The following is a 25,450-nucleotide window of genomic DNA, read 5'->3' as shown; positions in this document are numbered from 1 at the left end:
GGGCAGGGAAAAGGCCGCTGGGCAGCCATCCAAGTGGCCGTGACGTGGGCCGTGCTCCCCTGCCCAGCTTACTGTTCCTCCGGGCGGCGAGGCAGGTTGTGGGAGGCATGGCTGCGGGGATGTAGGGCGGCTGGGGGTGGGGGGGCGGGGTGAGGGGCGGGCCGCGCTGGCACGCCGGCCAGGGCAACCAGGCATGCACAGAAGTCCACGCATGCCTGGTTCATTCTTGCAGCACGGGGGAGGCCGCGCAGGCCACGCTGTGTGGGCGAGGCGCAGCGTGGCCTAGCTGCAGCAAGCAGAGGAAAGGGGCAGGGAAGCGGAGGACGGCGTGAACGTGAGTACGGTAGCGGCGAGAGTCCGGGGGAAGGGACGGTCGGGGTGGGGGGGGCAGGAGTGGGAGGGCAGCAGTTTGAGAAGCGGGCGGTGGGTGTGGGGTCGTCGTGAGGGGGCCAGGGGCGCGGGAAGGGTTCGGGGGATCGAGGGAGTAGTCGGTGGTGGGTGGGTGGTCTTTGACGCGGCGTCCCTGCTCCTTTCCCAACGGGAAGGAGCGGTCGCCGGGAGGACTCACCGGGTCGGAGGTCTGTTCCTTCTGTGCGGTGAGTCCCCTGGTGGGTGAGGCGAGGCCGGGCCAAGCAGCCAATGGGGGAGCCGCTTGGCTCCTGATTCACCCCTCCGAGTTTTATCCTGGACAGGGCCCGCCCTAACTCCTTCCCAGTTGCCCTTACTGCTTTATTTTATCCGCTTCACAGGAGCGGTTAAAGATATTTATACACTGCCCTCCCTTTCTCCTCAACATAAGAGATTCTCCTGGAACAGCCTCTTGCATCAAGGAAGGCTTCTTGTGCCAGAGGAAACAGCTACTTTGACAGAATCCAACCTGGAAAGTAGAGCGCTTCAACATAAGACTGAATAAATATGATGTTTAACTATGACAATTCAGGAAAAGATCCGTGATTGTCAAGGGAGCTGTTTTCACAGACATGGCACACACTTTATACGTGAACCAAGTAGGCAGTCCTCCCCATATGTCTCTGCTCTTTTCAAATTTCCCAACCCAATCGCACAAATTACACAAACTTGTATACATTGTGCTGCCTACAATCTAAGGCAGGGGCAGTCAACCTGTGGTCCTCCAGATGTCCATGGACTACAATTCCCATGAGCCCCTGCCAGCATTTGCTGGCAGGGGCTCCTGGGAATTGTAGTCCAAGGACATCTTGAGGACTACAGGTTGACTACAGGTTGATCTAGGGAATTCTGCACACCTTATGTCCTACCAAATGTAATGTAAACAAAATGTACACAAAAAATCAGATCAGAGAGGAACCTGTAAACTGAAGATGTGGGGTAGGAACCAGCCAGTCGTTCTGCTCAAACTCACTCATTCCCTCTCCTTGCTACGGCCTTCATCACACAGAGCATTCTTACGTGCTTGAGCTCCAGCATAGCCTTCTGGGCAAACAAAGGAGACCTATTTGCTTCCTTTTCCACCAGCAGAAAAGCCGGCTGGAGTCAACTCAGGCCCTTTTGCTACTGAAGAGGCTCACTCAAGTGTCAAGTCTTCACCTTGCTGCAAAGTCTTTGGTCCGAGCGGTGCTGATTCCAGGACCGTTTTGAAAAGACTTTCCCTTTTCCAAGTGCAGCTGTTGGCATGGCTTTCCCAAGAGGAAGGATGGCTCGGCGTGGAAAGGACTATTAACCCTTTCATCCCTTGCCCTTTTTTGCCACTGCAAAAGAATCACTATCAAGTTGCTTGTACTCCAACCTGGGGGAAGGAGGAATCCAATACCTGACCATTAAGCCCCTTCGCAGACCAAGTCCCATATATCTGAGGGACCACCTGCTGTCCTATGCTCCCCGCAGGGTCTTGCGTTCTGTGGATACTAACCTGTTGGTGATTCCTGGTCCTCGAGAGGATCTCCTGGCCTCAACCAGGGCCAGGGCCTTTTCAGTCCTGGCCTCCACCTGGTGGAATGAGCTCCCAGGAAGATCTAAGAGCTCTGCAGGAGCTTCCACGGTTCCGCAGGGCCTGTAAAACAGAGCTCTTCTGCCAGGTCTTTGGTTGAGGCCAGGGTGCAGGAGATCGCAGGGCACCTCCACAACTAGAACTACCAGCATCCCTGGGGTTTGGGGTCCCGAAGTGCTGGGAAGGGGGTGCTCATGGGAGAGGAGGTTTTATTCTTCTTGTCACCGGTGTTGATTGGGATTTGAGTTTTATGGTTTTTATACTTTTATGTATCAGCGTTTTATTCTTGTTGTAACTGGCCATGAGTCAACTCTGAGAGCGGTGGAGAAGAAATCTAATAAATAAATATAAATAAACAATCAACTCCCATTCATTTGGGAAACCTTTCCAGGGCCATCAAGAAATCACATGGTTTCACGAAACCCTGGTTGAGGAAGCCTGCCTTAGAGACCAGATTTCTAGAATATAATCTTTCAAGAGACAAAGTTCCCTAAGCGATCTCTTTTGACGCTTGAAAGCTGGAAATCTTGGTGGTCTTTAAGGGCCTACTGGGCTTGCATCCTGCTCTTCTATTGCAGGCCAACATGGTTACCCATCTGAAAAGTCTTCAGGTGGCTCTTCGTCTGAGAAGACTGGTAGGACACAAGCCACCACACTGGATCCTGTCAAAAAGACCCATGCATGACATCCAATTCCATCCCTACCCAGCCTTACAAGCATGGATCTTTTTGATGAGATCCAACACTCATGACGCTGGCTGGAGAGATCGGCATTCCTAATGTGTTTTTTAGCAATGACTGAATCACTTAATGCATTCAGCATGCCAATTGTGCAAGGACTTCACACAAACAAACACACACACACACTCCGCATCAGTGACCTCAATCACCGCTGTTACTGAGAAGAGTACGCAATCTCAACATTTTCACAGCCAGGTGGATTAAAGGGCATGCTTCTAGCAAAAAGATGAGTTTTTAAAAGTGCCTTCTTTGAACAAGATATCCCTGTTGAAAATGGGAACACAGGAATCCCTTTCTTAGTAGACTTCCCAGATTCAGAGCCAACATAGTTTTGCACTTCGGCAAAGTCTCCCCTTTGCGGTACACAGAAGAATTTGGCAATCATTAATGACTTCACTGCTGTGTTCAGTAGTGAGGCAGGCTCCTCCTTTTTGGCGGTCAAAATTACGAGCCAGAAAACAGGAGAGGCAGCGCTTCATGTGTTATGCTCAAGGGGATTTTCCCCCTGCAGCTTTCAAGGGGATTTCGCATTACCAGTGAGGCCGAAGGGGCTCACACCGGACCCCCTGCACAAGACCTGGATGGAGGCTGTGAAGGCGACCCTCTTCAAATGTTCCCATCTGTAGCTTAACTAGAAGGTCATCGGAGCAAATCATTAAACATTTTCCCACAGCTGTGAGAGAGGCCTTTGGCAGCCGAGCTCACTTTCGACCACCTCTACTCCGTGCTGGTCATCTGCTCGTGATTTCCTTGGGAAACCAAAACTCCCCCACCCCCGTGCAGTCTTTCTCAAACATCTTTAGATTTGAGGAGGAAACTCCAGCACACAAATCTTGGTGCATTCCATGTTACGCAGCAGGAGCAGACCAAAAACCACTTGGGAGTGACCAATCACTTGCCAAGCAATTCACGGTAGCTTTCCACTCTTCCTCCTCCTCCGTTGCTGATGTCTTTCTTATCTTTCCCCATAAAGATCCGGCAGCCGTTTCCCTTATCATCCCTTTCACGCAGAGGGAGCATAGTACAGGTGCTCTGGACCGGGAACCGACAGTGCCAGAACCCCGGCCCATCTGCCTCTTCTCCTCTTCCATGTGTGCATACGTACACTCTTGCTCTGTAAGCAAAAGGAACATGCCACTGACTCCCCTCTTGAGGAGCTGCTGTTTCCGTCTTCCAGGGAAAACACAGAGGTAACTGTACATCTGTTTACCCTGCAGATCATACTGCAATTTGGGAAAACTTGCTTTGGGAAAACGCAACAGGAAAGTCCCACCCCCCCCAGAACACGGCAGACCTGGAATGCAGCCATTTTTGTACAAGCTGCTCTCGGGTGTTTGGTAGCCCCCAAGGGGGAGGGAAGGCAGCATAAGGCAGTCTGCTTTCCTCGGATCTTGGGAGCTAAGTAAGGCTGGCACCTGAAAGGGAGACCACCATGGAAGATGACCAGAGGAAGGCAATGGCAAACCTGGTTCTCACTTCCCTAGAAAGCCCTCTTGCTGTGGTCGCCATAAGCTCGTTGAAACATGACAGTACTTATATACGTGTGTGTGTGTGTGTGCAATCAAGCAGTTCCGAGAAGCAAAAAGTCTGCCCACGCCCCGGTCGTACAGAATTAACTGGAAAACATCTTCTTTAAAGAAACAAGTTCCTGCAAAAAACATCCCCACTGGTTTTGAAAAACAGAAATGGGCCCAAAGCCCATGAAGTTCAGGATGTTTAGGATATGCAGCTGCAATAAAAAAAATATTGAAGTTTTTACAGCCAACCACCCGTACAGCGTCTCGGATAAACAAAAAGGATTTCAAAAGGGAACAGGACACTGGCTTTCCCAGGAGAGCGGGTGCTCCAAGAGCTGAATCCACGATACTTAATCTTCTCAAACAACAAGAACAAAACACTGAAACCTGGATAGAAAGCACTAAAATGCTTGTCTGAATTGGCAAGAGGATACAGAACTCCGCTGGGCCGCAGGGAGCTCCTCCACCAGGCTTTTGGAAGAGGTCCTCTAGCACAGTGGTTCTCAACCTTCCTAATGCCATGACCCTTTAATACAGATGTTGTGGCGTGAAGTTCCATTGTTCAAGATTATATATAAAATTACAGAATCACAGAATCATAGAGTTGGAAGGCGCCATACAGGCCATCTAGTCCAACCCCCTGCTCTACGCAGGATCCGCCCTAAGCATCCTAAAGCATCCAAGAAAAGTGTGTATCCAACCTTTGCTTGAAGACTGCCAGTGAGGAGGAGCTCACCACCTCCTTAGGCAACCTATTCCATTGCTGAACTACTCTGACTGTGAATTTTTTCCCCTGATATCTAGCCTATATCGTTGTACTTGTAGTTTAAACCCATTACTGCGCGTCCTTTCCTCTGCAGCCAACGGAAACAGCATCCTGCCGTCCTCCAAGTCAGTGGTCCCCAACCTGCGGGCCGTGGCCCGGTGCCGGGCCACAAAGGCCATGGCGCCGGGTCGCGGCTCCCTCTCCCCGCCCCCCCCCCCCCCGCAGTAAAAAACTTCCCAGGCCGCAAGCTTGCGGCCCGGGAAGCATCTTACTGCGGAAGCATCTTACTCGCTCTTTTCCGCTGCTCCAGACAGACGAATGCTCTATCTAGATCTCCCCCACAAGGCTGTTGTGTGGATGGCGCCCCCCTTGGCCAAGATGCTCACCCTGCCACGACCCCCCCCCCAGGTTGAGAACCACTGCTCTAGTGCCATCTTCTTCCACTGGACCCCTGAGCCTCCCTCCTATGAAACTGAAACTGACCGCTCACGGGCCCACCCACAAGTTCCAGTTATGAATGTATTGTCTTCCATTACTGTTCCATAGAATAATCATGGAATAATAGAGTTGGAAGGGACCTCCCGGGTCATCATGCCATTGTTCCACTATTCCATGTTTAATGATTTATGACCTCTCTGTACTGTTACCATGTACAGTACATGTACACCACCCTGAGCCTTTGGGGAGGGCAGTATATAAATGTGATAAATAAAGTGTCCATCACTGTGATTGAATGCCTTTAAAGTAGAAGAAGAAGAAGAAGAAGAGTTGGTTCTTATATGCCGCTTTTCCCTACTCAAAGGAGGCTCAAAGCGGCTTACAGTCGCCTTCCCATTCCTCTCCCCACAACAGACACCCTGTGGGGTGGGTGAGGCTGAGAGAGCCCTGATATCACTGCCCGGTCAGAACAGTTTTTATCAGTGCCGTGGCGAGCCCAAGGTCACCCAGCTGGCTGCATGTTGGGGAGCGCAGAATCGAACCCGGCATGCCAGATTAGAAGTCCGCACTCCTAACCACTACACCAAGCTGGCTGGTAGACAGAAATCTGGGGCAGATTCTCCCACCGCACGTAATCCCTTTAGCACCACGTTCCAAAAACACTTGGTGGGAACCAGGAAAGGTGCTGGTCGGTGCCCTGGAGCCCCACAATGGCGACCCGTTTTAAAACCAAAAAACAGGATAATGACTGTGGCTATTTTTTGGCACTACAAAAAATATCAAAATTCAGCACGCTTGCAGTGGCTGGTTTGTCAACAGGCAAAAGAGAGCGAGTTTGGTGTAGTGTTTAGGACTGCGGACTTCTAATCTTGCATGCCAGGTTCGATTCTGCACTCCCCCGCATGCAGCCAGCTGGGTGACCTTGGGCTTGCCACGTCACTGATAAAACTGTTCTGACCGAGCAGTGATATCAGGGCTCTCTCAGCCTCACCCACCTCACAGGGTGTCTGTTGTGGCGAAAGGGAAGGCAACTATAAGCCGCTTTGAGCCTCCTTCTGGTAGAGAAAAGTGGCATATAAGAACCAACTCTTCTTCTTCTTCAAATAATTTTGAACTGCGGTATTTAAGAAACATTGATGTGCTGTAAATGTCCTTTACGAGCCCTGGCACTTGAGAGAGATCTGTTGAGGCCGGGCAAGTGGGTGTCAACGTGGCAAGTGAGGTTCAGTGTAGACAAGAACAAAGAAATGCACACTGAAGCCAAAAATCCTAGTTATAAATATACATTGATGGAGTCTGAAGAAACAATACCTTATCAAAAGGTGCTAGGGTTGTCGCTGGAATGCCTTGGAGGGCCAATATCCAGCCAGTGCTGAGGCAGCTGCATTGGTTGCCAATTTTGCCCCGGATCAGGTTCAAGGTTTTGGTGTTGATCTTGAAGGCCGTCCGATGCCTGGGCTCCACCTATCTGAGGTACTGCTTATCTCCCTATGCCCCCCACAGAGCTTTGCGCTCTGTGGGTGCAAATCTGCTGGTGGTTCCTGGCCCCCGAGACGTTTGCCTGGCTTCAACCAGGGCCAGGATCTTTTCTATCCTGACACCGACCAGTGGAACGAGTTCCTGGAAGAACTAAAGGCCCCAATGGAGCTCTCACAGATCCGCAGGGCCTACAAGACAGAGCTCTTCTGCAAGGTATTTGGTTGAGGCCGGGTGACAGTAAAAATCTGGGGCCCCTCCTGAGTTCAGCTGGGATATTAGGCCTTTCCCCCATACCATCTCCTACTCCTGAGGCGCAGATGAGAGACTATGGAACAGATTTGGCGGGGGGGGGGGGGGAGAGGAGGTTAATGCTCCCCATTGAGTGGTGGTATGACATATGGGTTTTTAATAGGGATTGTTTTATGTTTTTATTGTGGGATTTTACTGTTGTCAACCGCCGCAAGGGAGCATGCTGGAAACAGTGGGTAAGACATCAAATAAATAAATAAGGATTAGTGCCACCCCATTGGCAGACACACAACAGAAGAATCAGTACATTTTTGGAGGGAGCAGAGTTCTTACCAAGTGAGCAGTGGGGCAGCAATGGAGTTTCGGTACTGCTGGAGAGTGGCATGGCCTGGGACTGTCACTGGGAGAGGGGAGGCCCACCCAGGGGGGGCCAATCAGAGCCCCCCTCCTGGTCGCTTCCTGATGGCGTGTCATTTCCTCTGAGTGGCCCTCAGTGATTCTAACCATACACTGATGTCTTTCTTATATCCATCACATAATTCACAAGCTGCTTTGAAAGCCGGAATTGACTGAGGAGCGCAAAACAGAAAATTTCAAAATAAACCTCCCTGCCTGGCAGCTTTGTAACTGAGAAAATATCATTTATGGGTATATCTGTGCATTTTTAGGGATGCAATCAGCATATTTCTCAGGCTTGTAAACAAACACTTGGCTTATTGCCACCAAGCCACCATTTTGATTGATTTCTTTTGCACCCTCCACTTCTTTCCACTTAACAGGCCATGTACAGAAGCTTCTGGGCCTTTCAGAACTTCCAAAGACTGAGAGCCAGGAGATGGAGGGCAGAGAGGCAATGCCTGACCCGAATCACTCACCACACTCTTAATTATTAGGCCATTAATCAGGGCGCTTAGTAGAAGCTGTACTGGCACACTGCCTCAGAAAGCATTATACCCACATTAGCACGTCACATTAACAGATTCTCACTTCTGAGTGATCTATTTTGGACTGAATTCCATACCGAAAACACGAATGCAATGACGGACTGCCTTCAAAAATACCTCTTCTCAGCCCTCTCTTTCTTATTTGGAAATACTCTTAAGATCATCCTGTTCCCCTCTGTCCACACAGGGAAAGTAAACAATCTTTTCATTTGCGCTCACGTCTCTTGTCCTGTACAGCTACAAATGGGCCCAAAATCGGACTCAAACAGAGCTTTGTTCTGCTTAGGACCCACCCCTTGGGACAGGGGGAAGCAATTGAGTCTCAGTTCTGAACACTCCATTACATCTCTCTTCCACATGGATTAGTTTACTTGCTCCCAAGACCCTTAAACACAGGGAACTAGACATTGGTTAAACCTGCAAAGGAAAGTCGCTAAGGCTCCTCCTATAACTGATTTCTGCATTTCTTTAGCCTCTTGTGTCTCTCCTTTTTTGAGTGGTGGATGTTAAACTCTGCACGTGCATCTCTTGACATGGGCATTCTAGTGCTGAGTAGCACTGCTGAATACCTGAACCTATTGTGAATGCTTGAATCTGCTGATTATCTCTAGGCCAACTGACTGTGTTGTTTCGTTCAATAAATGTTGCTTGGTTTTTCACTCTATCCAGGTTCTCAATATTCCTTCCAGATTCTCAATATTCCTTCCAAGCTTGAAGAGGCACTTCACCACTTTGTCAAAGATCTCTTTGGCCATCTGGGTGGTTCATTACCATGGTGTAAAATCAAGAGCAGCAGCTTCCTCAGCATAAGAGAGAGAAGCAGTAGAAGGAAGGTCACTTTCTTACGTCCAGACTATTTAACACAGCTCTAAGCCAAACTGGAAAGTGGGTCACAAACACATCTAGTCTGCATGGTTACAGCCTCTAGGCCAGGCTTTCTCAACCAGGGTATCATGACGGCCCTGGAAGAGTTTCCTGAATGAGTGAGAGTTAATTAATTTTAATATATAGATTTAATTTGTTAAACATTTACCAGGTGATGTGGCCATATGTGGTCATGTATTGATTTCTTAAGATTTTTAGCCTGCCACGCTCCAGAGACTCGTGGCGAGGTTGACCGCCCCCCCCTCCCCCCAAAACCAATGATGGGCCTGGAGGTTTCTCAAAGCCCGAGGAATGTTTCAGGGGTTTCTCAGCAGTAAAAAAAAGTTGAGAAAGGCCACGCTAGGCAATTCATGGTCCCATGTGACAGATCCTTTGGAGTAATGCACAAACTGCTACCACAATGCTGCTTTCTTGGTTAAGCAGACAAATTACCTCCACTTTGTGCATATCAAATTGTTTGGTTTGCTCTTTTCTCTGGGTGCCAGGGGAAAAAAGCTAGCACAGAGAGGTCTCTGAAAACAACTTTGTTGTCCTATCCTATTAATGAATAAAGATCAATTCGGCAAAATGCCAGTGAGAGATATGCAAGACTTTGAGGGGGAGGGACGCAGAGGGAACGTGACATAACCTAATGAAGCCACATTATTTCCCTCCGGCGTGCCTAGCAACTGGCAAAGGCTGTGCATAGAATGTGACCCTCAGATTAGATAACACAAAGGCAGCTGCTCTCTTCACTTAGGGCTCCCTTTCTTCTGCAGACGCAATCAGACACACCTCAGGGGTTTCCATAAATGTGTCCAAGAATGACGATAGATTTCCTACCAACATACATATATGTTAACAACTTAGCAGTTATATTTATGCCTTCCGTTGTTTCGGAGGGTGCATGACTGTGAACAACTATCCTTGAGGATATTAATAGAATCACAGAGTTGGAAAGGGCCTCCAGGGTCATCTAGTACAACCCCCTGCACTAAGCACAATAATGTTTTTCTAAAATCCAGCTTTATCGCACCAATTATTTTGAGGAATAGAACAAACCCAGGCTTGCATCTAAGTCCAGCCCTGCCAAGGGGAGACAGAGGCTGAACCTAGAAAAGGCACGGGGCAGAGCTCGGAGTAGAACACATGCTTTGAATGTATAAAATTAGAATTATAAAGTTGGATGAGTCATAGAGGCCATCTATCCTCTGCTCCGTGCAGGATCAGCCTAAAGCATCTCTGAGAAGTGTTTGTCTAGCCGCTGCTTAAAGACCACCAATGAGGGGGAGCTCTTTACCCAGGGGGTATAGTCCTCATCTGCCAGATTATACTTCCTAGAGAGGCTTATACCATGCCCCCCCTCCCCAAATACTACCGCAGGAATTTTATGGGCAATATTAGAGTTTAATTTATATTAGACATTTTTAATTTAAATCAGATTTCATATTGTATATTGTATTTAAATCAGATGTCATATTGGATTCTAGAATGAGGGGTTTTTAATTAGGTTGTGATTCTGCTGAGAAAGGGCGGAATAAAAGCTTAAATAATAAATTAATACCCCTAGGAGGCTGATTCTACTGCTGAATGACTCTTTCCCTGATATCCAACTGGTACCTTTCTCCCCTTAACGTAAACCCATTACTATGAGCCCTATCCTCTGCTGCCAATGGAAACAGCTCCCTGCCCTTCTCTAAGTGACAGCCTTTCAAATATTTAGAGAATAATCATGTCCTCCCGCAACCTCCTCTTCTCCAGACAGCACAGTCCCAAGTCCAAAATATTGTTAGCAGGCAGACGCCTCCTGGATGGGGAGGGCTGTTTCCGCAGCAAAAAAACCTTCAGCCGTGTTTACACAAACCCGGCTAAGCATTCTGGTTTGCAATGGCTTCCTTGGCGTTAGAAACATACAAATAACAGCAATGCCTGCCCTCGCTTTAGACCGGTGCCAAACCTTCCAGGAGCAGGCTGGGTTTCTGAAGCGAAATCCTCATTCACAGCCAGCTAGGGCTGTGCAGCTGCTGACAGTGTATCCCGGCACACACACCCCTGCATTACTCATTTGCAGAACAATGAAGCTGCTAATACTCATTCCTTCTCTGACACACATCCAAGGCATCAAGCTTTCTTTGACTCACTCCCATTTAACATGCTCCACACCCTCCCTAAACCTCTCATCTAGAGCAAGTCAATACATAATTTGGCATTTTCTTGGTAAGTTGATGGCCCATCCCTTTGATCCATGTTTCGAGGAAAGATAGTCAAGATTGCGATCTCTTTCTTGCCCAGCCTCGTGATCTCTCATCATTAGGGCTCTCACCAGGGCGGCCCACTCTGAATATACACACACCATATTTCTTCATTTCACACTAGCAATCATCTCAGTGTTCCAACACAAATCTAGCTGTTTAAGACACACTCGGAAGCTTCTCAGTGGGACTGTGTCTCTGGACACCCCGGCACGCACCCAGGGGGGCTGGTCCCCTTAAGCTGACTCTTCAAAAAAATAAAAGGACTTCTACATGTCGGAAGGTAGCTATAAACTTTCATTTTCTCCCAATTTATATCCCACCATTGCACCCACTTTCTCTCTCTTGTGTTCCTTTTGTGTGAGCGTGTTTAGTGCAACACCTGGCTGACATGGGAATTCAAGGTTAAGCCTTACAATGGCTACAGTCTTTCCTTCAAGGTTGGGGGCAGAAGGTGGCACTATGCAAGAAAATATCCCAGTAGTGAGCTGTAAAAGGAGGAGACACACAGGGAACTCTTCCCTCACCAATGTTACTTAACACCTACATGTGACTCCTTGCCCAACTGGTCTGGAATTTTGGGCTGGGTTATTTCTGCTGATAGGTTATCAACACCTCCACGGAAGGGGTGGACGGATGGCCAGTTTGGTGTAGTGGTTAGGAGTGCGGACTTCTAATCTGGCATGCCGGGTTCGATTCTGCGCTCCCCCACATGCAACCAGCTGGGTGACCTTGGGCTCGCCACGGCACTGATAAAACTGTTCTGACCGGGCAGTGATATCAGGGCTCTCTCAGCCTCACCCACCCCACAGGGTGTCTGTTGTGGGGAGAGGAATGGGAAGGCAACTGTAAGCCACTTTGAGCCTCCTTCGGGTAGGGAAAAGCGGCATATAAGAACCAACTCTTCTTCTTCTTCTTACTTCCTGCTGGCAAGTGCTGGACGTGGCACGGAAGAGGAGGGGAAGAGCCTCTGACTAGCCTTCAGTGGGGGAGGGCCCTCCCACTGTGGGTTAATCAGAGGGCTGTCACGTTGCTGGGTAGCACCCAACACTTATTATTAGGTATGATGACGATGATAAGCTTTAATGCGTATGCATACTTCTTCAGATACACTGAAATGGGAGTTGCCAGTCCGTACATATAGGTCGAGGGTGAGCAGCAAATTAGCATACAGTTTAATGAAACTCTCAGGGCTCTCTCAGCACCACCTGCTTACAGGGGGTCTGTTGTGGGGAGAGGAAGGGTAGGTGACTGTAAGGCACTCTGAGACTTCTTTGGGCAGTAAAAAGCAGAAAACAAAAAACAGTCCTCGCGCTTTCCAGATTGTGTTACTTTAATCATACATAAATAGACGTTTCTTAATCATTCTTAAGGCTTCCTGTCTGGTAACTGAATAAAGGAAATCTAAAGGAAGAAGATTGAGGAACCGCAGCCTTTTTTCGACAAGTTTATCCCACAAGAGTCCTCAGTGATGGAGCCCCGGTAGCTCCCTCGGATGGCAGAGTGTGTAATTTTAACTTTAAGAGAAAAAGTCTCCATCTAGGCCTGAGCTTCACGAGAAGCAATTCATCTTTGAGCTCAGAGGGAGTAGAAGAGTTGGTTCTTATATGCCGCTTTTCTCTACCCAAAAGCACCTTACAATCGCCTTCCCTTTCCTCTCTCCACAACAGACACCCTGTGAGATGGGTGAGGCTGAGAGAGCCCTGATAACAGCCTTATCCAGGTTGTGGGGAGCCCAAGGTCACCCAGCTGGCTGCATGTGGAGGAGTGCAGAATCGAACCCAGCATGCCAGATTAGAAGTCCGCACTCCTAACCACTACACCAAGCTGGCTCAAAAGACAACGCTGCGCCAGAGCTGCAGATCTGTCGCTTCTGCTGAAGCAAAGCAGGGAGATAAAACTGGGTCAGGCGACCAGAAGAGAGGGGATTACAAGAAGATGCTGAATGATCGCAACCATGATTGTTAGACTAAATCCCAACAAGGGAGACAATGAATAAAACAGGAGTGCTTAATTACCCACTGTTGTACCAGGGTAATGGAGCCTTATTGTGTATGAACTACAACCGAAGGACCCAGACTTCAACGGCACAATGCCGCCTCCCTCCATCTAGAAGGCAGATTCAGCTGGATCCAGGAGTTATCTTTTAAAAAATCCTCCTTTTGTTTTAGGGTGGGAAGGAAGATGGAGACAGCGGTTGCATATATGATGCCTGCCACCTCACACGGTTTCCTTCTTTTCCTGCTATGGGTTTAATTTCTCAGTGGTGCACAAAGCAAGGCGGGGTATGCTTGGGGAACAGAGCTAATTGCCACTTTAAATAAAAACAAAACATTATATGCTCAATACATGGCAACCAATGCCCGCTGGACCCATTTATTAAACCTCAGCTGATCTTAAGAAGGCATTATCAGTCGTGCTTCTGAAAGTAACGTGTGATCTATTGTCAAAGTGTGCTTTTAATAATAGAGAACATGAAACCTGGGAAAAGATTACAGTCATTTCTCATGTCCAACCTGTCACTTCTGTCTAGGTTCTTTTGAACCCAATTATGTGGATCGCTCTGTAAAGTGTACTGGGGGGGGGGGGGGAGAATTACATCTACAATTCAAAGCCTTAACAAGAACCTTTGAACTGAAAGATTTGTTTTCAACATGGCAGCTTATGTTCACAATTTGCAAAAAGCTTTAAAGCAACTGTTCATTGTAAAGTTTCAGGCAGGTAGCTATTTTAGTTTGCAGTAGAAGAGCAGTATCGCTTTAGATATTCAGCCTGGAGAAGAGGAGGTTGAGAGGGGACATGATGGCTCTCTTTAAGTATTTGAAAGGTTTTCCCTTGGAAGAGGGTAGGGAGTGGTTTCTGTTGGTAGCAGAGGAGAAGACCAGCAGTAATGGGTTTAAACTATATGTACCAGCTAGATATGGGGGGGGATTCACAGTCAGAGCAGTTCAGCAGTGAAATTGGCTGGCTAAGGAAACTGTGAGCTCCCCCTCACTGGTGGTCTTTAAGCAGCGGCTGGACAGATACTTGTCATGGAGGCTTTAGGTTCAACCTGCACTGAGCAGGGGGTTGGACTAGATGGCCCGTATGGCTCCTTCCAACTCTATGATTCTAAGATGCCAGTGAGATTTGTAGGGCATAATTTTCAAGAGCCAAAGCTCCCTGTGTCAGATACTGTATCTGCTTTCTGGAGAACGGTGATTTGCCTCTCAAAAGCAGATCTAGTTGGTCTTGAAGGTGATAAAGGGACCAAATCTTGTTTATTTTAAAGATGATAATCTTTCAGGCCAGCAGTACTGGGATGTGTCAATCAATCAAACCTTTAATGGCATATAAATCAGATTAAAATATATATCAGGTAAAATATAAAAGGTATAAATATGACTGAGGTAAATAAGAATTAAGAGAATAATTTGGAAATAGTAAAAATTCATGCCATGTCCTTCTGTTGGCACAGGTCTACGGCACATTGCAAAAAATCTGCCACTTTATCAACAATTTCAGAAATACAGGAGGAACGAAATCTTAGAAGTGTCAGAAAGTCCATTCTTGTTTCCTAAAAAGGGGCTATTTAAAATGAATATTTATGTTAAAAGGGCCATAGAGAAAGACGTGAGATATAGTTTTGATGAACTTCACTCCACAAGGATAGTGCCTATCTGAATATGATATTTTTGGAGTCTCCCTGACAGAACTGCTGATGGTAAAACATTAACATTAGTAAGAGAAAAAAATCTACATTAAAATAGTATACTCAAATTGTTCAAATAAAAGCCATATTTGTTGTTGTTGTTACGTGCGAAGTCGTGTCCGACCTATCGCGACCCCATGGACAATGATCCTCCAGGCCTTCCTGTCTTCTACAATTCCCTGGAGTACATTTAAGTTTGCACCGACTGCTTCAGTGACTCCATCTAGCCACCTCATTCTCTGTCGTCTCCTTCTTCTTTTGCCCTCGATCGCTCCCAGCATTAGGCTCTTCTCCAGGGAGTCCTTCCTTCTCATGAGGTGGCCAAATTATTTCAGTTTCATCTTCAGGATCTGGCCTTCTAAGGAGCAGTCGGGGCTGATCTGCATTTAATGGGATTTACTGGGATGTGTGATTACTAATAGCAGAAATCAGCCTGTAACCATAAAATTAGTTTCTTGGGGCTCCTTGTCTGCTGTCCTGCTGCAGTCGTAAATGCAATAGAGCCTAACAAGGCTTGTACTGGGACATCTGAAAGATTGTTGTCTCCAGTATGTTCCTGCCCACAAATTAAAATCACAGGGATAGGCCTCTTGACGATCCTAACAATCAAAGAAGCTCACTTGGAAGGTACACAAAAGAGCCCTTTTCAGTGGCAGCCCCACAGTTAGAGAAGAACCTCCCCGGGGCATGCCCCCCTGGTCCCTTCACTATCTATCTTTAGCAGGCAGTTGGAAGAGGTTTTATTTAGGACCCTGTCTCTTTAAGTTAATGAGTCTCTTGTGGCACAGGGTGGTAAGGAAGCCGACATGCTGTGTGAAGCTCTGACCATGAGGCTGTGAGTTCGATCCCAGCAGCAGGCTCAAGGTCAACTCAGCCTTCCATCCTTCCAAGGTCGGTAAAATGAGTACCCAGCTTGCTCAGGGGTAAAACGGTAATGACTGGGGAAGGGAATGGCAAAACTACCCTGTATTGAGTCTGCCAAGAAAACGCTAGAGGGTGTCCCCCCAAGGGTCAGACATGACTCAGTGCTTGCACAGGGGATACCTTTACCTTTACTGCTTAAGTTATGGCAAGTAGGAGAAAGGACTGTCAAGTAACAGCCAGTTCATGGTGGCTGCATATGTTTTTCACGGCTAGAAAGGCTCTGAGCTGGTTTGCCACTGCCTGACCCCCTGTCACAACCTTATACTTCCTTGGGAGGACCCCCCCCCCCAAATCCAAATACTAAACAGGGCTGACCCTGCTTGGCTTCCAAAATATCGCAACACTGGGCTGACCAGGCCAGAGAGATTCAGTTTCTAGCAGTTCTAAATGGTGATTTTATATTTTACTTTTTATGGGTTTTATTTTATGCATTTTATTTATATTGTACACTGCCAGAAGGAGCCATTAAATGCTGACAGAGCCAGACAGCTTCAAATCCATCCTGAAGAAATGTCCTTTCTATAAGGTACAATAATTTCAGGGACAGCCAGATAAGGATTACTGTCTGCTAGGCTGCCTCCCTTTCCAAGGAGGATATGGCAATTATGTGCAGAAGAAATTGGCAGAGGGAGCACAAATGACTGGGCTACGCTTGCTGGATTGCATTCAAGTGTTCAATCTCTATGTTTACAATCAATAGTCACTTCAGTTAAGTCTCTATGTAAAGGGCAAACATGTTTAACACTTCTGCAACGATACACTCATGATGAAACCAAACTTATTTAGTGAATGGATACTAGAAACAACCATAAATTATTACTGTACACGGAAATCCATCACAGCAGGATCTTAAAAGCCTATGCTAGCTTCTAAATGGAATTATTTAGAGGATGTATCAGTGCATAGGATGTATTGCACCTAAGCATACGCTGATTACACTCTAAAACGTCCTGCAGGGCCTGTAAAACAGAACTCTTCCGCCAGGCGTTTGGTTGAGGCCAGGTCAGGAAGATCAGCTCCCTCCCTTCATGGGCCTATTGGAAAGCTGCTGGCCCGGATAATCTCAAAGCTACCTCCTGGAATGTCGACTGTTGTGTATGGGGGGCGGGGGGAATGAAGGAGTATCCTGTAGATCAGGGGTAGTCAACCTGTGGTCCTCCAGATGTCCATGGACTACAATTCCCATGAGCCCCTGCCAGCAAATGCCCTGCGGGAATTGTAGTCCATGGACATCTGGAGGACCACAGGTTGACTACCCCTGCTGTAGATAGTGTTTTTCCACCATCTGGGGCTTTTTAGACTTGGTTGGGTATTGTTTTATGTGGGGTTTTAAATGTATGTAAACCCCAAGGTGCCGGTAGTGGCGGTCAATAAATATAAGTATAAATAAATAAAAATAAAAACTATAGAAGAGCTGGTTTTCTACCCTGCTTTTCACAACTTAAAGGAGTCTCAAAGTAGCTTACAATCGCCTTCCCATCCTCTCCCCACAACAGACACCTTGTGAGGGAGGTTGGGCTGAAAGAGCTGAGAACTGGGACTAGCCCAAGGTTACTCTGCTGGCTGCATGTGGAAAAGGAGTGGGGAATCAAACCCGGTTCTCTGGAACAGAAGCTACTGCTCTTAACCGCTACACCACGCTGGCTTTAGGTCTAATCTACAGTGCTGCTACATCAGCTGGGAGCTGTGGGGAAAAGGTGAGACGCCTCCCAATTACCACCAAGCCTGGGGCTGAATAACCAGGGAAGTCAATTGCATAAAAAGACTGGCAACATGGTTCTGACTGGAATAGCCCAAATAATCCCATAAACCAGGGCCTCCCCAACATTAGGAAGCCTGAGAGAACCTTTGGAATTTTGAAGGTGGAGGGCATGTCTATGATCAGTCAGTTCCTAGAGTGTTCCTCCCAGCACTGGAACCAGTGAATAGGGGAAGGGTTACCAAACAAGGTAGACGTGGAAGAGGTGCAGGGAGATCAGGAGCTAAGCAAGTCAAATCTAAGGACAGATCTGGATTCTTAGGCCAGGGGCACGCAACTTTTTCGAGCCTGTCAGCACCTTTGGAATCCCAACCCAGGCTGTTGAGCACAACCACAAAGCGGCTACCACCGGAAGTGGTACCAGGAAGCATCATTCTAGTAGTAACTCTTCACATTTCAGGCAGAAGCCAAGTTTGACAGGATGCCTTCAAACAGGAACGTGTTGATTTAAAACACTTTGCATATGCCTTTAGTCAAACAATGAAGACCGTTGGGCTTTGGTGGCAGCTACAGCTGAAGGAATTCTGTTAATCTGCGCAGCCAATCAGATATCCAACAGCCAATCAGAAGGCCTGCTGGCAAAAACCCAGTCTGGCCTGGACCACTTTCTAGAAACACTTGGAGAGCACCAGGAAAAGTTCTGGAGGGCACCGTGGCAGCCCACAGTCACCATGCTGGGTTCCCTTGCCTCAAACTCTCAACTTCTTTCAGAATGGAGGAAAAGGCAGCAAAAGTCTCTCCTGCCAGAATGAAACCATGAGTTAAAGACCAGCAAGGACAAAAAAGCAAGTCTCCTAGTTCAGGAAAGCATAAAACTAGACACCACTGGGACAACAAAGTGAAGGGTGACACTCCTGCATGACTTTCACCATGCTGTTAAACACAAGAGGCCAAAATTCTCTTTCTCTTGCTGAATTCAGGAGCATGAAAAAGGAAACCCAGAGCAACCTAGCAAATAATTACACAAGTTTCATGTCCTCCGTTCTTAAAAAGACGTAAGTGCACGCAATTCTGGATTGAAGCACGACACAAATTTACAAGGGATGATGACTTGGTTGGAAGAAGACAGCCAAAAATACCACTTACCCGGTGACAGGTTTCTGTTTTGATTTCTTTGAGGGCCCGTTCAGAGAACACACATCCGCAGTTCCGCAAGAAGCAAAACCTTGCAAGGATAAAAATCCAATAAAAATAGACGTTAGCACACAGAATGCAGAGAGGCAAGCTAGCTAAAGTCAGGACTGAAAGCCATCCAGCTTAAATTAGTTACCACCTTACATTCACCTCCATGGGATCTGGGCTGTATTCCTATGCACGTTTACCTGGAAAGAAGTCCTATTTAAACTCATGGAACTTGCTTCCAACTACCCAACAAGTATTTGTTTATGGTTTATGGTTGAGGCCGGGGCTGATAATAGATCTATGCCTCCCCCGGGGACTCGGGTTCTGGACCCGAAGCAAAACATCATCAGGACCTCCTCTCCACCCGCTAGTAGTGGGGGGGGGGGGGAGTTGAGCTGCCATTCTTGCCATGCCGGCAATATTGGCAATGTTATTATTGTTTTATGGGGTTTTAATGGGGAATTGCGATATTATTACCCGCCACGAGCCCCAAGGGAGTGGCGGGCTATAAATCTAATAATAATAATAATAATAATAATAATAATAATAATAATAATAATAATAATAATAATAATAATTCAAAACCCCAAAACAGGCCACAATTTATAAGCAACAGACTGGGGACTTTTTATTGCCTACACAGGCTTGATGCCAGTAACCAGAATCTTAGTTGGCATATGTGGAAGTACCCCCTTGTGGCTGTCTCTGAAAGTACATAGTAAGAAAAGGACTATGTAGAATGACAATCCTCATTGCAGCATTGAAATGATGAATTTCAGTAAATAAGCATAGATACAGGTGTGCAGCCACGTGGGACTGAAGCAACACGAGAAAGTTGGAATCCAGCGGCACCTTTAAGGCCAACAAATTTTTATGCAAAGTATGAGCTTGAACAAAACCTTGCTGGTCTTAAAAGGTGCCGCTGGACTCAGGTGTTGCTCAGGAAATAAACAATTAAAAATGAAGCAATCCAATCCGCTTGTATAGATGTCTTAATTTCAGATACTAAAAAGCAGTATTAAGGGGGAAATGTGTAGATGAGCTCCATGCCTACAGTGCCTTCTGCCCACCACACAGCTCTGCACAGCTTCAGCATGGCGGTAAAGGATCATAGAATCATAGAGTTGGAATCATCTAGTCCAACCCCCTGCACTACGCAGGAACTCACAACTACTTGCCCAGATCAGAATGGCCTCTGCATCTTTCAGTTCTGCATATTAAATGTAACAAAAAGGCACAGGATTTTAGGAATATCAGAATCCAGGGCATACTTTCTATTAATTTTACTAGGGAAGACTTCTTCAGGGGAGCTACTGTGGCTTAGTTCTTCTGATACGCATTTCTTGGGCTCGGCTACCGGCTCCTTATTTGTAAAATGGGGCTGCACGCTATAAATTCATTCAGAGACATGATTACCAAATTAATTAAGGAAGAAACAGCTGAGCTATATGAAGCAGATTCTTATTAAGGGAAGAGAATGATCCAGAATATATATTTTCTTGCAGTTAAACAGAAAACACTCACTTATGTCTTCCATTCATTTCCAATCCCACAACAGGGCAAATAAAACGAGCACTCTGGATATCATCGTATTTATCTCCCTTTGTGTTCCCTTTGTCCCCTGTCCAAGCTGGGTTGTCTGTGAGGTTCAGTTCTATGACATTCTGAAAGAGAATACACACACGTTTTTGTTAGTCTGCTTTTCACTCAAGTAACGTGCATAACACAACCAAAGAGGCCACAATCCTCCCCTCAACCATTCAACCATTAATAAACCCATATGTTGAGTTACTTGAGGGTGAAGTCCTAATCTGGAACAAAAAAAAATAATCTATGCAAAACAAATAATGGAACCTGATTCCCAATTGATGGATATATTCAGTTTGGTGCAGTTGTTAAGAGAGGTGGCGTCTAATCTGAAGAGTTGGGTTTGATTCCTCACTCCTCTGCATGCAGCCAGCTCAGTGACTTTGGGCTAGTTGCAGTCCTGAGAGCTGTTCTCACAGAGCTCTCTCAGCCTCACAGACACAATCCCTTCTGCCCACCCACAATTTGCCAAAGTTCACATGACAAAGACAATGAAACTGGCACAGGACAACAGAATTGAAACAAGAGAAAAAGCACCTAACAGGGGGTTGAGAAACAGACCTCTATCTGCCCTATGCTTGCTAAAATTCCTGTGGCTCTGCAACCTTTAACTGTGAACTTTGCTTTCCTCCCAAGGGGGAGAAGAAGAGATATTTTGAAAGACCATGCTATTGGCTGAAGCTGCTGAGGTCGCACCTCCAGCATTGCTTAGGGACATGACCTTTTCAGTGAAGCCACAAAGGAATACCTATTGGACTACCTTGAGATTGAACTTTGATGGACAAGTACAGCTGCTTCCACCTCTTTTTTTTTTTTATAATAATTTTATTGTTTATTATTATATAAAGCATTTACAGAGAAGTTGTAAAGAGAAAACGACCAGTTGATATGGTTTGCCATCTCTTTTAACATAGATATTTAGTTCTCATCACATATTATTCCTAGTCTAGAAGTTTTTACCATATTTCTTAGCCAAGTGATTGTTAATACATATGAGATCTGTTATAGGAATACATTCTGTTATTATCTTAAATGATATTAGGTCAATCTCCTTCATAAGTTGGCCCTAACCCAAGAATTACTACTGTTGTCTTGTTAATGCCTATAAAATATGGTTTGTCATCCTCTTTTGGCATACATATTAACATACATATTCAATTCCCATCGCATATTAATCCTGATCTAGGAGTTATTACCATCTTTCTTAACAAAGTAGTAGTTGATACATAGGAAGGTATAATCTCTTATAAGGATATATTCTATTACTGTCTTAAGTGATATAAAGTCAGTTCCCTTCATATATTAGACCTGTCCTAAAGATTGCTACTGCTTTTTTTTTTTTTTTCTCACAAGAAGCCAGGAGAATACTCCATTGTTCAGCTCATCTTTCAGGTGGTCGCAGAAAATGAAATTGTATTTTTTTCCATAGTAGAGTGTTTCTGATTGTCCTTCTGTCAGGGCCAGAGAAATCTCTTGCTTGATTTTTGCTTGTAATCGCCTTTGAGGGGGCTCTGAATCCTTTGTCAATCTGGATCTCTTCCTCTGGTCGCACAGAAATATCTTCTGATAGCTTCCTAGTTGCTGTCGCTTTTGAATAGACTCTTTTTATTTTGCTGATCCAAGTCATTTCCTGCTCTGAATAGACTTCCAGGTTTTTGGTACTTTCCTTCCATGAATCTGTTTTCCCGGGTTCTTTAAAGATACTTTGGGTTTTTACATCTCTGGCACTCTCTCCCTCCTGAAGTTTCACTTGATTTACTGTTGGCTGAGCTGCGTCATCAGCTGGTCTCTCCGGATCTTGGGCTCCATCCAAAAACTCCCCCTTAGTCCCACGAATTTCCTTTTCCAGCTTATTGACTGCTTTCAGTATCTCTGAGTTTCCTTTGCATAACAAATGGAAAAGCTGTGCCTTTGTTAATTCTTTCATAGTTCTAGGCAGTCACAAACTATAAACAGAAAGTCTCGTGAGGTCTCGCGGGAGCACGAGCGATCCCAAATTATCAGTTTGTCGATCTCCGTATCAAGTCAAATTCTCCCACTGAACGTTCACCCATAAATCTTCAAAGCACTCTCTTTGTTTGGTTAATGGGTGTAATTAGCTGGGAGTCTCTCACTCGGGGAAAGAAGGAATGGGGAAAGAAGGAATTCGCTTGTAAATTGGTTGAGGGGGGGGGGAGGGAAGAGCTTGTGAGAGGAGAGAGAGAAAAGCCAGAAAGCTTTCAATTCTTACTGTTGTAGGTTCCAGCTTCTGTCAGCTTCTGCTCCTATCGATCTGGTAAATGATGGTCTGGGAAGAATGTGAGGTCGGCTGGTCGTTTCAAGCTTGTAAAGTTGTTTGCGACAAAGACGCCATCTTGACCTTGAGCTCAAGCCGCTATTAATCCAGGGAGGTCTTGCTTCTCCCTACGGATCTGTAGGACCCTCAGGTCACCGTTCCCGGTTCCTGGGGCGACCGGTGAGCAGATTTGCGTATCTGTTCAGGTCAGCCAGGTGCATAAGCCCCTGACCCTCGGCATGGCTTAAGAGCTGAACTGAAGTCCAGCATTCTTTATGGCGCCATCTTGAGGTCTCTCCTTCCACCTCTTAAAGAATAAAATGACTCATTATGGACGGACAGCAGAAAACACAAGCTGGAACTTCGAGGAACGTCCTCAAGCGACTAATGCATTGAGGGGCAGAGTTGATTCATGAAGATGAGCTTTTTTTTTGAATCCCACTTTTTATTACCAAAGGAATCTCAGAGTGGCTTCCAATCCTTCCTCTCTCCACAACAGGTTCCCCTGTGAGATAGATGAGGCTGAGAGAACTCTGGGCGAAATGTTATTGGTCCAGGATTACCCATCTGGCTGCATAAATTGGAGGAGGGGGGAATAAAACCTGATTCTCCAGATTAGGAAACATCACTCTTAACCACTTCATGAAACTGGCGCTCAAGAACATTAGATGAGCCCTTTGGAGCAGACATAAAGGAGAAGATTCATGAGCTAACTGTAAGGTCTGTAAGTTCTCTAGACAACACAGTGAGGACAAAAATATTCTGAAGATGAATTTCAGAGAGATAGAGGGCCATTTAAGACATCAGGAACATCATGATAGAAGAGGCATGTGGCTCAACCACAGGTGTGCCAGACAGGTTCAAAGGAGAAGCACATGGAACTTCATTAGAGAAAGGGGGAAAAACACATCTCAAAGTCACCTCATTTTACAGACATATATAATTCTAGAGAAATCGGTTGCTTCTCAATTAAAAAAAAAATAAACAGAGAATATTTTGAGGCATCAGACACAATTAACTGTCTCTGAGCTGGGCACAATAGATATAGCCAATTCAGAAAGTGTTACCTTAATACTCTTGATATGGGATGCAGCCTCCACAATTGCTTTCTCCGAAGATTTATCCAGCAAAAATTCAATGATTGCATCTTTGTTATACAGCCTATAATAAGAAACGTATTGTGAAAATGAGACTCCACAATTAAAATTAGGATTCATTTAAAAGGGAGAAAAAATTATAATCATACCTGCCAAGTTCACACGCAACTATGGGTCTGCTTAGTTTTTCCTGACTCAGAGTGCAGTAATACCACTGGGCCACTAATTCTGCATTTTTGTCAACCTAAAGAGAGAAACATTATGCATGTCAAGGAGGTAAAGTTGCTGAAAACGAGCACATTTTAAACTCAACGTTCATCACACTTTAGAAACCAACTTGTTGCAAACAAGTCCGATTCCAGGTGCTTAAAAAGACAAACATAATTTCATAGTAATAAGTGTTTATTTTTCACCCTCCCCTCCAAAATCTCAGGGTTTTTAAACTTTAAAAGTTACAACACCCAAATAACCCCCTTTAAACAATCCAGACAGGGGAGTCCTCTAATAATTATTAGGAGACAATATATGGTTAGTGCTACTAAAGCTAACCACCTGCATAATTCTTGAAATTTCTAGCACTGATGTGAATAGTGTTATGAATTTCCTTCAGGTCAGACTATCTAGGGATTCTGGTTTTTTTTTGGGGGGGGGCATCATCTGGACATGGAATTGGAGTCACTGTGTGTGGGTAGTTGTGAGTTTTCTGCACTGAATAGGGGTTGGACTCTATGAATCTGAAAAGCATGTAAACTTGTAAGGAACTATAAGCACCTTTACTAACATGCTAACTATCTCAAGTTATTACTAAGTACAAGCCTGATAGTATCAAACTATCATATGAATTCCAGCTCACCAGCTTCTCACTGGAGTTTCCATCTGAAAAGTTTCATTCCTTCCACGGCAGAATTTAACAACCTGCAGTCAGGGTCTATAACTAGTCTCCAGATTACAGGGATCAGTACCCCTGGAGAAAATGGCTGCTTTGGAGGGTGGACTCCATAGCATTATACAGTGCTGAGGTCTTCCCCTTCCCATATCACACCCCAAATTCTCATGCATATACCAAGTGGGAGTTGGCAAATTTCAGTAGGGGGAGGAGATAAACGGATATATGGAAAGTGTTCAGTGTCCCGTTTTCCAACAAATAATTCACCCCTGGTACAACAAAGCTTGCATCCAGTGGCATCTTAGAATCCAAGAGTTGGACAGGACCATACAGGCCATCTAGTCCAACCCTCTGCTCAATGCAGGCTCAGCCTCCAGCATCCTTTTAAAGTAGCTGTCCAGCCGCTACTTAAAGACTGCCGGCGAGGGGGAGCTCACCACCTCCTGAGGCAGCCCATTGCGTTGCTGTACTTTAACCACCTTGCAGACCAACCAATTTTAATTCAAGGCACACCTAAAGAAGTGTGCGTGCACACACGAAAGCTTACACCCAGAATTAAACTTGGTTGGCCTTCAGGTTGCCCCTTGACTCCCAACTTTGTCCTGCTGCTTAAGACCAGCACGGCGGCCACTCTCCCCTAGTATTTACTTTCAGGAGAAGGAGAGGGGGGCTTCATCCTCCCAGAATGGAGAAACACGGAGCGGCATTCCCAGAGTGCCTCTCTCCCAGCCCCTTCCCACGCCGCCTTTTACCTTCTCGACCTTACGAGGCCCCTTCACCAGCTCGTGCCTCTTGGGGATAGTCCCCCCGTCGCAACCCATCTCGCCCCCTTCCGAACCCGCCCCACACTTCCTGGGTTCTCGACAACAAAGGGACTTCCGGTACAGAACTTCC

General features: G+C 46.2%; 1 protein-coding gene across 2 annotated transcripts in view; it reads right to left on the bottom strand.

Moving 5' to 3' along the window:
- The window catches only part of RTF2 (replication termination factor 2), a 76,024-nt gene extending 50,574 nt beyond the window's left edge, over positions 1–25,450 (bottom strand). For both annotated transcript variants that reach the window (XM_077335674.1, XM_077335677.1), the window contains exons 1-5: positions 25,309–25,450; positions 23,820–23,914; positions 23,641–23,734; positions 20,236–20,375; positions 18,676–18,754 (exon numbers count right to left, since the gene is read on the bottom strand). In XM_077335674.1, coding sequence (XP_077191789.1) covers positions 18,676–18,754; positions 20,236–20,375; positions 23,641–23,734; positions 23,820–23,914; positions 25,309–25,377 — 477 coding nt within the window. In that variant the 5' untranslated portion in view covers positions 25,378–25,450. The remainder of the gene's footprint in view (positions 1–18,675; positions 18,755–20,235; positions 20,376–23,640; positions 23,735–23,819; positions 23,915–25,308) is intronic.

This window comes from Paroedura picta, chromosome 4 (genome assembly GCF_049243985.1).
Source record: "Paroedura picta isolate Pp20150507F chromosome 4, Ppicta_v3.0, whole genome shotgun sequence".
Lineage (NCBI taxonomy): Eukaryota > Metazoa > Chordata > Lepidosauria > Squamata > Gekkonidae > Paroedura > Paroedura picta.
This window is presented reverse-complemented; position numbering and strand designations above follow the sequence as displayed.